This window comes from Geotrypetes seraphini, chromosome 2 (genome assembly GCF_902459505.1).
Source record: "Geotrypetes seraphini chromosome 2, aGeoSer1.1, whole genome shotgun sequence".
Lineage (NCBI taxonomy): Eukaryota > Metazoa > Chordata > Amphibia > Gymnophiona > Dermophiidae > Geotrypetes > Geotrypetes seraphini.
In genome coordinates, this window is record NC_047085.1 from 22,135,031 (window position 1) to 22,147,384 (window position 12,354).

The 12,354-nt window shown below is 49.9% G+C and overlaps 1 protein-coding gene across 16 annotated transcripts in view; it reads left to right on the top strand.

The window, feature by feature from the left end:
• The window catches only part of PTK2 (protein tyrosine kinase 2), a 779,173-nt gene that overhangs the window by 239,845 nt on the left and 526,974 nt on the right, over window positions 1-12,354 (top strand). For all 16 annotated transcript variants that reach the window (XR_004538103.1, XM_033930844.1, XM_033930848.1 and 13 more), the window contains one exon: window positions 11,927-12,067. Coding sequence is in view for 15 of the 16 variants with exons in the window: in XM_033930844.1 (XP_033786735.1) it covers window positions 11,927-12,067 (141 nt within the window). In the remaining variant the exon portion in view is untranslated. The remainder of the gene's footprint in view (window positions 1-11,926; window positions 12,068-12,354) is intronic.

A 12,354-nucleotide genomic window follows, 5' to 3' on the forward strand; every position in this document is an offset into this window, starting at 1 on the left:
AAGAGAGACTGGCAAAGGAAGCAACAAACTTCAAGTCGTTCTTCAGATACGTCAAGGGGAAGCAACCGGCGAGAGAAGAAGTGGGACCATTGGACGATGGAGACCGAAAGGGAGTTGTAAAAGAAGAGAAAGAGATAGCTGACAGGTTAAATGAGTTCTTCACGTCAGTCTTCACGATGGAGAATATAACCAACATTCCGGAACCCGAGGAGATCGTAATAGGAGACCAAGACGATAAGCTGGTCGATTTAGAGGTAAGACAAGAGGATGTACTCAAGCAGATTGACAGACTAAAGAGCGACAAATCGCCGGGTCCGGATGGCATTCACCCAAGGGTACTCAAGGAACTAAAAGACGTAATAGCGGAGCCACTTCGACAGATATGCAACCTATCTTTAAAAACCGGAGAGATCCCGGAGGATTGGAAAATAGCAAATGTCACGCCCATCTTCAAGAAGGGCGCAAGGGGGGACCCGGGAAACTACAGGCCGGTGAGCCTGACCTCAGTCCCGGGAAAGATGATGGAGGCACTGATTAAAGACGGCATCTGTGAGCACATCGAAAAAAATGGGCAGCTAAAACCAAGTCAACATGGCTTCTGTAAGGGTAGGTCATGCCTCACAAACTTATTGTACTTCTTCGAGGGAGTGAACAGCCAGGTGGATAAAGGGGAATCTATAGACATCATTTACCTTGACTTCCAAAAAGCCTTCGACAAGGTGCCACACGAAAGACTGCTTAAAAAGATATGGAACCACGGGGTACAAGGGGAGGTCCACCGATGGATCAAAAACTGGCTGGCAAACAGGAAGCAGAGGGTTGGCGTAAAGGGCCACTACTCAGACTGGAAAGGGGTCACGAGCGGAGTTCCGCAGGGGTCGGTGCTGGGACCGCTCTTGTTCAATATCTACATAAATGACCTAGAGGCGGGAACTAAGTGTGAAGTCATTAAATTTGCAGATGACACCAAACTATACAGCAGGGCTCAAACCAAGGAAGACTGCGAGGATCTCCAAAAGGATCTAACGCAGCTGGAAAAGTGGGCCGAAAAATGGCAGATGAGCTTCAACGTGGGGAAATGCAAGGTCATGCACGTGGGGAAAAAGAACCCGATGTTCACATACAAAATGGGGGGAACACCACTAGGGGTTAGTAACCTGGAGAGAGACCTGGGAGTGATGGTAGACGCAACACTGAAGGCATCGGCGCAATGCGCCACAGCCTCTAGGAAAGCAAACAGAATGCTGGGTATCATTAAGAAGGGTATTACGACCAGGACGAAGGAAGTTATCATGCCGCTGTATCGTGCAATGGTACGGCCGCATCTGGAGTACTGTGTCCAGTACTGGTCGCCGTACCTCAAGAAAGACATGGCGGTACTTGAGGGAGTACAAAGAAGAGCAACCAAACTGATAAAGGGAATGGAAAATCTCCCATATACCGACAGATTGAAGCAGCTGGGACTTTTCTCCCTGGAGAAGCGAAGACTTAGAGGAGACATGATAGAAACCTTCAAGATCCTGAAGGGCATAGAAAAAGTAGACAGGGACAGATTTTTCAAATTAAGGGGCACCACAAGCACAAGGGGGCATTGGGGGAAATTGAAAGGGGACATGTTTAGAACAAACGCTAGGAAGTACTTTTTCACTCAGAGGGTGGTAGATACATGGAATGCGCTTCCAGAGGCTGTTGTAGACAAGAAAACACTAAATGGTTTCAAAGAAGGTTTGGATAGATTCCTAGAAGAAAAAGGGATTGGGGGGTATAGATAGGTATAGACCATTGCTCAGGCAATGGGCCTGATGGGCCGCCGCGGGAGCGGACCGCTGAGCAGGATGGACCTATGGTCTGCCTCAGCGGAGGCAACTTCTTATGTTCTTATGTTCAAAATTTTGCAGTACGTCTGATTTTCGGTTTAAAAAAATGGGAACACATAAGTAAGTCCCTATTATCAAAAACTTCACTGGCTGCCCCTCGAGGCTAGAGTAATATTTAAATTCTCTTGTCTCTGTTTCAAATCAATCTTTGGTCTGGCCCCTATGTACCTGGTCTCCCACTTCAATTTAGGTTGCACTATCAGGCCCACACGTAAAATCCACTTATTTACACACCCAACAATAAAGGCCTGCCGTTAAGCACAGTTACTTACCGTAACAGGTGTTATCCAGGGACAGCAGGCAGATATTCTTGACTGATGGGTGACGGCACCGACGGAGCCCCGGTACGGACAATTTTAGAGTGATCTCACTCTAAGAACTTTAGAAAGTTCTAGCTCGGCCGCACCGCGCACGCGCGAGTGCCTTCCCGCCCGACAGAGGCGCGCGGTCCCTCAGTTAGTATAAGCCAGCTAAGAAGCCAACCCGGGGAGGTGGGTGGGACGCAAGAATATCTGCCTGCTGTCCCTGGATAACACCTGTTACGGTAAGTAACTGTGCTTTATCCCAGGACAAGCAGGCAGCTATTCTTGACTGATGGGTGACCTCCAAGCTAACAAAAAGAGGGATGGAGGGAAGGTTGGCCATTAGGAAAACAAATTTTGTAAAACAGATTGGCCGAAGTGACCATCCCTTCTGGAGAATGCATCCAGACAATAATGAGATGTAAAAGTGTGAACTGAGGACCAAGTAGCAGCCTTGCAGATTTCCTCAATAGGAGTGGAACGGAGGAAAGCTACAGATGCTGCCATTGCTCTGACTTTATGGGCTGTGACAGAACCTTCCAGTGTCAGTCCGGTCTGAGCATAACAGAATGAAATGCACGCTGCAAGCCAATTCGACAACGTACGTTTAGAAACAGGACGTCCCAATTTGTTCAGATCAAAGGACAGAAAAAGTTGGGGAACTGATCTGTGGGGTTTCGTACGCTCCAGATAGTAAGCAAGAGCCCTTTTACAATCCAAAGTATGCAGAGCTTGTTCCCCAGAATGAGAATGAGGTTTTGGAAAGAAAACAGGTAGAACAATGGATTGGTTGAGATGAAATTCAGAAACAACCTTGGGGAGAAACTTTGGATGTATACGCAGAACCACCTTGTCATGGTGAAAAACCGTAAAAGGTGGATCTGCAACCAGAGCATGAAGCTCACTGACCCTCCTGGCAGAGGTAAGAGCAATAAGGAAAAGTACCTTCCAAGTGAGAAATTTGAAAGGAGAGGTAGCTAAAGGTTCGAATGGAGGCTTCATTAAAGCGGAAAGAACCACATTGAGATCCCAGATAACCGGAGGGGCTTTAAGAGGTGGTTTCACATTGAAAAGCCCACGCATGAACCTGGATACTAGGGGATGAGCTGAAAGAAGTTTTCCATGGACTGGCTCATGAAAAGCTGCAATGGCACTGAGGTGGACTCTGATGGAAGAGGACTTCAGGCCAGAGTCGGACAAAGAAAGAAGATAATCTAACAACGTCTCCACTGCCAGGGAAGTGGGATCAAGATGATGAAGAAGACACCAGGAAGAAAATCTCGTCCACTTTTGATGGTAACATTGTAGAGTGGCTGGTTTCCTGGAGGCATCCAGAATGGAACGAACGGGCTGAGACAAAAGAGTATCAGTCGAGTTCAGCCCGAGAGATACCAAGCCGTCAGGTGTAGAGACTGGAGGTTGGGATGCAGAAGGGTTCCCTGCTGTTGCGTAAGCAGAGAAGGAAACAGAGGAAGAAGAAAAGGTTCCCTGGAACTGAGTTGAAGTAGAAGGGAGAACCAATGTTGCCTGGGCCACCTCGGAGCAATCAGAATCATGGTGGCTCGTTCCCTCTTGAGCTTGAACAAGGTTCTCAACATGAGAGGCAGAGGAGGGAAGGCGTACAGGAATAGATTCGACCAGTCGAGGAGAAAAGCATCTGCTGTTAGACGGTGTGGAGAGTAAAGTCTGGAGCAGAATAGGGGCAGCTGATGATTGTGAGGAGCTGCAAAGAGGTCTATCTGAGGAGTGCCCCATTGATTGAAGATAGACTGCAGAGTTACGGGATCGAGTGTCCACTCGTGAGGTTGGAGAATTCTGCTGAGTTTGTCCGCTAAAGAATTCTGAGCCCCTTGAATGTATATAGCTTTCAGGAAGAGATGATGATCTATGGCCCAAGTCCAGATCTTCTGGGCTTCCTGGCATAAAAGGCGAGAGCCTGTCCCACCCTGTTTGTTGATGTAGTACATCGCAACCTGATTGTCTGTGCACAACAGAAGGACCTGAGGAAAGAGAAGATGTTGGAAGGCCTTGAGGGCGTAAAACATCGCTCTGAGTTCCAGGAAATTGATTTGATGCTTCTTTTCCTGGGCTGACCAAAGACCTTGAGTCTGGAACTCGTTCAAGTGAGCTCCCCATGCATACAGAGAGGCGTCGGTGGTGATGACTAGTTGATGAGGAGGCTGATGGAACAGGAGACCTCTGGATAGATTTGAGGATACCAACCACCATTGAAGAGACTGACGAAGAGATGATGTCACAGATATGTGTCGTGAGCAAGGATCCGACGCTTGGGACCACTGGGTAGCAAGGGTCCATTCAGGAGTGCGCAGGTGAAGACGGGCGTGAGGTGTGACATGAACTGTGGATGCCATATGCCCCAAGAGTACCATCATTTGTCTTGCTGAGATGGACGGCAGTGGAAGCACCTGCTGACATAGAGACTGAAGAGTCTGGAGACGATTGGATGGTAGGAAAGCTCTCATTAGGAGTGTATCCAGGATCGCTCCGATGAATTGAAGTCTCTGAGTGGGAATGATATGAGATTTGGGTAGATTGATCTCGAATCCCAGAAGTTGTAGAAACTGGATGGTTTGGTTGGTGGCCAGAAGAACTGCCTGAGCGGATGTGGCTTTGATTAACCAATCGTCCAGGTAAGGAAATACATGAAGGTGGTGAGAGCGTAGAAATGCCGCTACCACAATGAGACATTTGGTGAATACCCTTGGAGATGAGGCAAGACCGAAGGGCAGTACCTTGTACTGGTAATGACAATGATTGATCATGAATCGGAGATATGGTCTTGAGGTTACATTGATCGGTATGTGAGTGTAGGCCTCTTTGAGATCGAGGGAGCATAGCCAGTCGTTTTGATGTAGAAGAGGATAAAGGATGGCTAAAGAAAGCATCTTGAATTTTTCTTTTACTAGATGAATGTTGAGATCGCGAAGATCCAGGATGGGTCTGAGATCTCCTGTTTTTTTGGGGACTAGAAAGTAACGGGAGTAGAATCCCTGCCCCTTTTGATGTAGAGGAACTTCCTCTATAGCGTTCAGAAGGAGGAGGGATTGGACCTCCTGAATAAGGAGGGCCGATTGAGGACTGTTCAAAGCAGACTCTTTTGGCAGGTTTTGAGGTGGAAGAGTCTGAAAGTTGAGAGAGTAGCCGTGGCGGATGATGTTGAGGACCCATTGGTCCGACGTGATTACTTCCCACCGGCTGAGGAACAGAGAAAGTCGACCTCCTATAGGCTGAGGCAGGAGAGCAGGAATAGGGATACTGGCTATACTGTGGAGAATGAAGTCAAAAGGGCTGTGACTTCTGCTGAGGAGGTTGTTTTACAGCTTGTTGCTGCTGCTGTTGTCTGGGAGGCTGACGTTGTTGTTGCCTCTGACGCCTAGGTTGCTGAGCAGTGGTAGTTAATGGACGAGCTGTGAAGCGGCGTTGATAGGCCGATTGCTGCCTATATGGTCTTGGCGGAGGAGGCTTCTTTTTATTTTTAAGCAGGGTATCCCAGCGCGTCTCATGAGCAGAGAGCTTTTGTGTGGTTGAGTCCATGGAATCCCCAAAGAGCTCATCCCCTAGGCACGGGGCGTTGGCTAACCGATCTTGATGGTTAACATCAAGCTCGGATACCCGAAGCCAGGCCAAACGACGCATAGCTACTGACATTGCTGTCGCTCTGGATGTAAGTTCAAAGGTGTCATATATAGATCTAACCATAAACTTACGCAATTGGAGAAGAGACGACAAGCATGTGTGAAAAGCGGGATGCTTTCGTGAAGGGAGATATTTTTCGAAAGAAGCCATGGTGGTAAGGAGATGCTTTAAATAAAAAGAAAAATGAAAAGCATAATTACTAGCCCTATTTGCCAACATAGCATTTTGGTAGAGTCTCTTACCAAATTTATCCATGGCCCTTCCTTCTCTGCCAGGAGGGACAGATGCATATACACTGGCTCCTGAAGTCTTTTTAAGGGTGGATTCGACAAATAAGGATTCATGTGGAAGTTGAGGTTTGTCGAACCCAGGAATGGGAATTACCTTATATAGAGAATCCAGTTTACGTGGGGCCCCTGGGACAGTTAAAGGAGTCTCTAAATTCTTATAGAAAGTTTCCCTCAAGATGTCATGAAGGGGAAGTTTCAAAAATTCCTTTGGAGGCTGATCAAAATCAAGGGCATCCAAAAAAGCTTTAGACTTTTTGGATTCAGCCTCCAAAGGAATGGACAAGGACTCGCACATCTCTTTCAAAAAACAGGAGAAAGAGGAAGTGGCCTGTTTGGAGGATGGGTCAGGGACAGCCGAATCCTCCTCCTCTGAGGAACATTCGCCTTCAGAAAGAAAGGGTTCCTCTGAGTCTCCCCACAGATCAGGGTCTCTGACATGGGAAGAATGGTCCCGAGACTCAGGTGTCGACGTTTGCATGTGTCGGGTTTTGCGTACCGACTTACCCGACCTCATCGATACCGAGTCAGGAGAAGTTATCGGTCGCACCGGTGCCGAAGTCTGTACCGATTGATGGTGAGCTCTCGGCTCCGGTGCAAGGACTGGCATCGATACCGATGAGGTTAGGTGAAGCGGTACCGAGACAGTGGAAGCGGGTAACACGGGTTCCACAATCGGTATCGATACGAGTTGTTCCACAACCGGTACCGATGGCTCGGTGCGGACTGGCACCGGAAGGTTCGGTGTCATGATAGCAGGAAGGAGTCGTTCTAATTGCTCCTTAAGCTGCACCTGAAGGATGGCCGTAATGCGGTCATCGAGGGATGGCACCGGTACTGCTTTTTTCTTCTGCGGTACCTGCGGTGCCGCTCGACGCCCCGGAGATGAGGAGCCCGATGTCGAGGGACTCACCTCTATAGGGGCGGAGCGCTTCCGCTGGCGTCTTACAGGCGGCAGGATTGGACTCACTGCACTCGAGGCCGGAAGACGTTCCAGCGGGGAAGGCTTCTTAGCCGGCTTACCTGACTGTTGAGACGCCGGTGTGGAATCACGCGGCATCGAAGACGAGGGTGCCGACTGAATCGGTGCCGAAGCCGGAGTCGAAGGAACGGGGTCGGACATCTCGGCACCGAACAACAATCGCTGTTGAATTTGGCGATTTTTTAATGTCCGTTTTTTTAAAGTAGCACAGCGGGTGCAAGTAGAGGCCTGATGCTCAGGACCCAAACACTGTAAACACCAGTTGTGTGGGTCCGTGAGAGATATAGGCCTAGCACACCGCTGGCACTTTTTAAAACCCGGTTGAGGGGGCATGAAAGTAAAAACGGCTTCCGCCAAATCGAAGGCCGAGGCTTCGATGGTGGCAGAAGGCCCCGCCGGGGAAAACCGAAAACTGAAGAAAAAAATGAAAGTTTTTTTTTTTTTTTTTTTTTAACAAAATTGAAAGAAAGAAAAAAGGCAAATTAAGCCAAAACGTTTACGCGAGCGGGAAGGCAAGTTAGGAAAAAATTTCAACAGCCGTTGAAAACGCGTCTTCTTAGCTCCGCGGAAACTAAGAAACTAAGAAACTGAGGGACCGCGCGCCTCTGTCGGGCGGGAAGGCACTCGCGCGTGCGCGGTGCGGCCGAGCTAGAACTTTCTAAAGTTCTTAGAGTGAGATCACTCTAAAATTGTCCGTACCGGGGCTCCGTCGGTGCCGTCACCCATCAGTCAAGAATAGCTGCCTGCTTGTCCTGGGATAACAAAAGATTCCTGGACAGAACTCTAGCCTTCCAGGCAGGTAAACTGAACGACTGGCTGGGTAACATTATCATGCTCTCCTCTTCCTATCAAGGTTTTAGAAAATTAGTAAAAACGAAACTGTTCAACCGATTTGTCACCTAAGAATTTGTTGTTCATTATCTCTCGTATTGTGTATACCGAATTCATAACTATGTTGCTGACTGTCCAGCTCTTCTTATTTATACAGTGGTGCCTCGCATAACGGACGCCTCGCACAGCGAACGCTGCGCACAACGAACTTTATGTCTTGATCCGTACAACGAACTTCGTTTCACACAACGAAGTCGCCCGAGCTGCATCCTTCCGCGCAGGCACTGCGCTTAACTGCCCTCTCTCCGCCTGGTTCCCTCTTGCCCCCCCGACTCCCCGACAAGATCGGGGCAAGAGGGAGCTCAAGCCCTCTTGCCCTCCCCGACACGATCGGGGCAAGAGGGAGCTCAAGCCCTCTTGCCCCCCCGACTCCCCGACACGATCGGGGCAAGAGGGAGCTCAAGCCCTCTTGCCCCCCCGACTCCCCGACACGATCGGGGCAAAAGGGAGCCCAAGCCCTCTTGCCCCGCCGATTCCCCAACTCCCCGACAATATCGGGCCAGGAGGGAGCCCAAGTCCTCCTGGCCACGGCGACCCCCTAACCCCACCCTGCACTACATTACGGGCAGGAGGGATCCCAGGCCCTCCTGCCCTCGACGCAAACCCCCCCTCCCCCCAACGACCGCCCCCCCCAAGAACCTCCGACCGCCCCCCCAGCCGACCCGCGACCCCCCTGGCCGACCCCCACGACACCCCCAACCCCCTTCCCCGTACCTTTCTGTAGTTGGCCGGACAGACGGGAGCCAAACCCGCCTGTCCGGCAGGCAGCCATCGACGGAATGAGGCCGGATTGGCCCATCCGTCCCATAGCTCCGCCTACTGGTGGGGCCTAAGGCGCCTGGGCCAATCAGAATAGGCCCGGGAGCCTTAGGTCCCTCCTGGGGGCGGGGCCTGAGGCACATGGGCCCAACCCGACCATGTGCCTCAGGCCCTGCCCCCAGGAGGGACCTAAGGCTCCCGGGCCTATTCTGATTGGCCCAGGCGCCTTAGGCCCCACCAGTAGGCGGAGCTTTGGGACGGATGGGCCAATCCGGCCTCATTCCGTTGATGGCTGCCTGCCGGACAGGCGGGTTTGGCTCCCGTCTGTCCGGCCAACTACAGAAAGGTACGGGGAAGGGGGTTGGGGGTGTCGTGGGGGTCGGCCAGGGGGGTCGCGGGTCGGCTGGGGGGGCGGTCGGAGGTTCTTGGGGGGGGGCGGTCGTTGGGGGGAGGGGGGGTTTGCGTCGAGGGCAGGAGGGCCTGGGATCCCTCCTGCCCGTAATGTAGTGCAGGGTGGGGTGAGGGGGTCGCCGTGGCCAGGAGGACTTGGGCTCCCTCCTGGCCCGATATTGTCGGGGAGTTGGGGAATCGGCGGGGCAAGAGGGCTTGGGCTCCCTTTTGCCCCGATCGTGTCGGGGAGTCGGGGGGGCAAGAGGGCTTGAGCTCCCTTTTGCCCCGATCGTGTCGGGGAGTCGGGGGGGCAAGAGGGCTTGAGCTCCCTCTTGCCCCGATCGTGTCGGGGAGTCGGGGGGGGCAAGAGGGCTTGAGCTCCCTCTTGCCCCGATCGTGTCGGGGAGTCGGGGGGGGCAAGAGGGCCTGAGCTCCCTCTTGCCCCGATCGTGTCGGGGAGTCGGGGGGGCCAGAGGGCTTGAGCTCCCTCTTGCCCCGATCGTGTCGGGGGTGCCAGGGACCACACGGAGTCACCCACCGTACCACCCGATTCGGGTAAGCGCAGGTATCGGTGGGTGGCTTATTTGCGGGGGGGTGCCTTATTTTACATTTTTTTCTAAAAAGGGGGGGCTGTCTTATTTGATGGCCCTGCCTTATCATCGGGGAAACACGGTAGAAAAAAAAAAAAAAATGAACAGTTAAGTCCCAGTTTTTGCCGCTGAGACTCTGCCCTCTCACTGTAAAATTAGACTCTACTTAGTCTGTCTTTAAATTTAAAAAATGTGTGTTGTTTTAAAAAACAATTATGTTTTTAGATGTATCTAAATAAAAATAATAACCAAAAATTTATCTTTTTTTATGTCATCTTAGCATATTTTATGCTGCAGAACGAATTATTTTGTTTTACATGTATTCTTATGGGAAAACGCGTTTCACACAACGAACGTTTCACATAACAAACTTGCTCCTGGAACGGATTAAGTTCGTTGTGTGAGGCACCACTGTACTTGCTTTCAGTGTACTTGTATTCATTGATTCTATATTGTAACTTATTGCTGACTGTCCAGCGCTTCTTATTAATACTTGCTTTCAGTGTACTTGTATTCATTGATTCTATATTGTAACTTATCGCTGACTGTCCAGTGCTTCTTATTTATACTTGCTTTCAGTGTACTTGTATTCATTGATTCTATTTTGTAACTTTACGCTGACTGTCCAGCTCCTCTTATTGTAAACTGCCTCGAACTATCATGGCTTTGGTGGTATATAAGAAAATAAATTATTATTATTAGTAGTATTATTTATGTGGATGAATTTATTTTTATGTGGATGATTTCAGTGTACCTTTGGAACTTTGACACTTTCAAATAAAATCCATTTTGGAACATCGTCACTCCACAGAGCTTTTTTGGGTTTTTCCAGTCTAGCAGACAGCTCACATATTAGCACAAACAGGCCCTGCATGGTGACCAGGCATGATGTTTGAAAAAGTTGGGCTTTTCTACAATGTTGTGAAGAAACAATGTCTTTTATGTTAAGACTAGTGTTTAAGCCCGTTACATTAACGGGTGCTAGTAAAGCCTCCTTCCCTCACATGTCCCCTATTTTCAGCCCCAGCTCCAAACCCATTTTACCCCCCAAGCCCCCTTCTCCCATCTGTTCCCTTTCAGCCCGAGCCCCCTTTTCTCACCAGCAGCATTTCCCTCCCCACTCCACTTCCCTGTCCAGCAGCACCTCTTCCCTTCTCCCCCTGTCCCTCTTCATTGCTCCCCCGGCCCAGTTGCACCTCTTCCCTGCTCCCTCTGTCCCTCTTCCCTGCTCTCCCGGTCCAGCAGCACCTCTTCCTTGCTCCCCCTGTCCCTCTTCCTTGCTCCCCCGGTCCAATAGCACCTCTTCCCTGCTTCCCCTGTCCCTCTTCCTTGCTCCCCCCGGTCCAATAGCACCTCTTCCCTGCTCCCCGTCCCTCTTCCTTGCTCTCTCGGCCCAGTAGCACCTCTTCTATGCTCCCCCTGTCCCTCTTCCTTGCTCCCCTGGTCCAATAGCACCTCTTACTTGCTCCCCCAGTCCAATAGCACTCTTCCTTGCTCCCCGTCCCTCTTCCTTGCTCTCCCGGCCCAGTAGAACCTCTTCCCTGCTCCAGCAGCACCCCTTACCTGTTTCCCCGGTCCAGTATGTAGCGTTGTGAGCATCGCGGTCGGCTTTTGCGAACCTCATAGGCCGCTCTGCCCCTCAAAAGTACGTTCCCTCTGACGCAATTGCGTACGTCAGAGGAAACGTTCTACTGAGGTGCTGTGCGGCCTGCGAAGTTTAGTAAAGCCAGCCATGATTCTCACGGGAGCAGCGCCCGACCCTCAGCAGCTCGAAGCCCTCCTTCTGCCAGCCGCCGCCAGCGCCACTGAACGAAGCCCTCTTCCCGGCAGCTGCCACCAGCACTGCTCCGCACCGCCTCCTCAAGCCGCCGAATATGGCCAGCTTCCTCCAGCGGTTGGTGAGTGAGGGCGGGAGGAGGAGAGTGGCCAGAATGTTCCCTGCCGCCGGGTTCTAAAATGGAACACGGCCATGGATCACATACCACACCAGCAGGGATCACGCCGTTTTAAAAGCGCATGCACCGGTAAGGTTTTATTATATAGGATGAGATCACCCAGTTGAGTGATTGATTATAAGGTTGTTTATAGAGAAGAGTCATTATCAGGCAAGCAGCTTTGTTTTATTATAGGTTTAGAAATTATGTACTTATTGATTTAGTAAACTAAATTATTATTATGATTTATTTTACAGGCCAAAACACTGCGAAAACTGATCCAACAAACGTTTCGACAATTTGCTAACCTTAACAGAGAAGAAAGTATTTTAAAATTCTTCGAAATTCTTTCGCCTGTGTATAGATTTGATAAGGAGTGCTTCAAATGTGCTCTTGGAGTAAGTATAGGAACTATTGCAGTCAGTAAGGAAAGTTACTAATTTGCTTTAATTTACATTATTTAATTTTGCAGTTAGCTACATTTATTTCAAATTTTGATTAAAATGCTTCTCAATTACATTATCTATGAGGGTTTATATTTTAATCCATGTTTTACTTAATTATTTTATAAATGGCTGAGAACCATTTACCCCCCACCTCCCTGAATTCTATATAGGTTGCTCAAATTCAATTAGGTGCTAACAATCATTTATTGACTTAAATTGGCACTTGATTATCAATAATT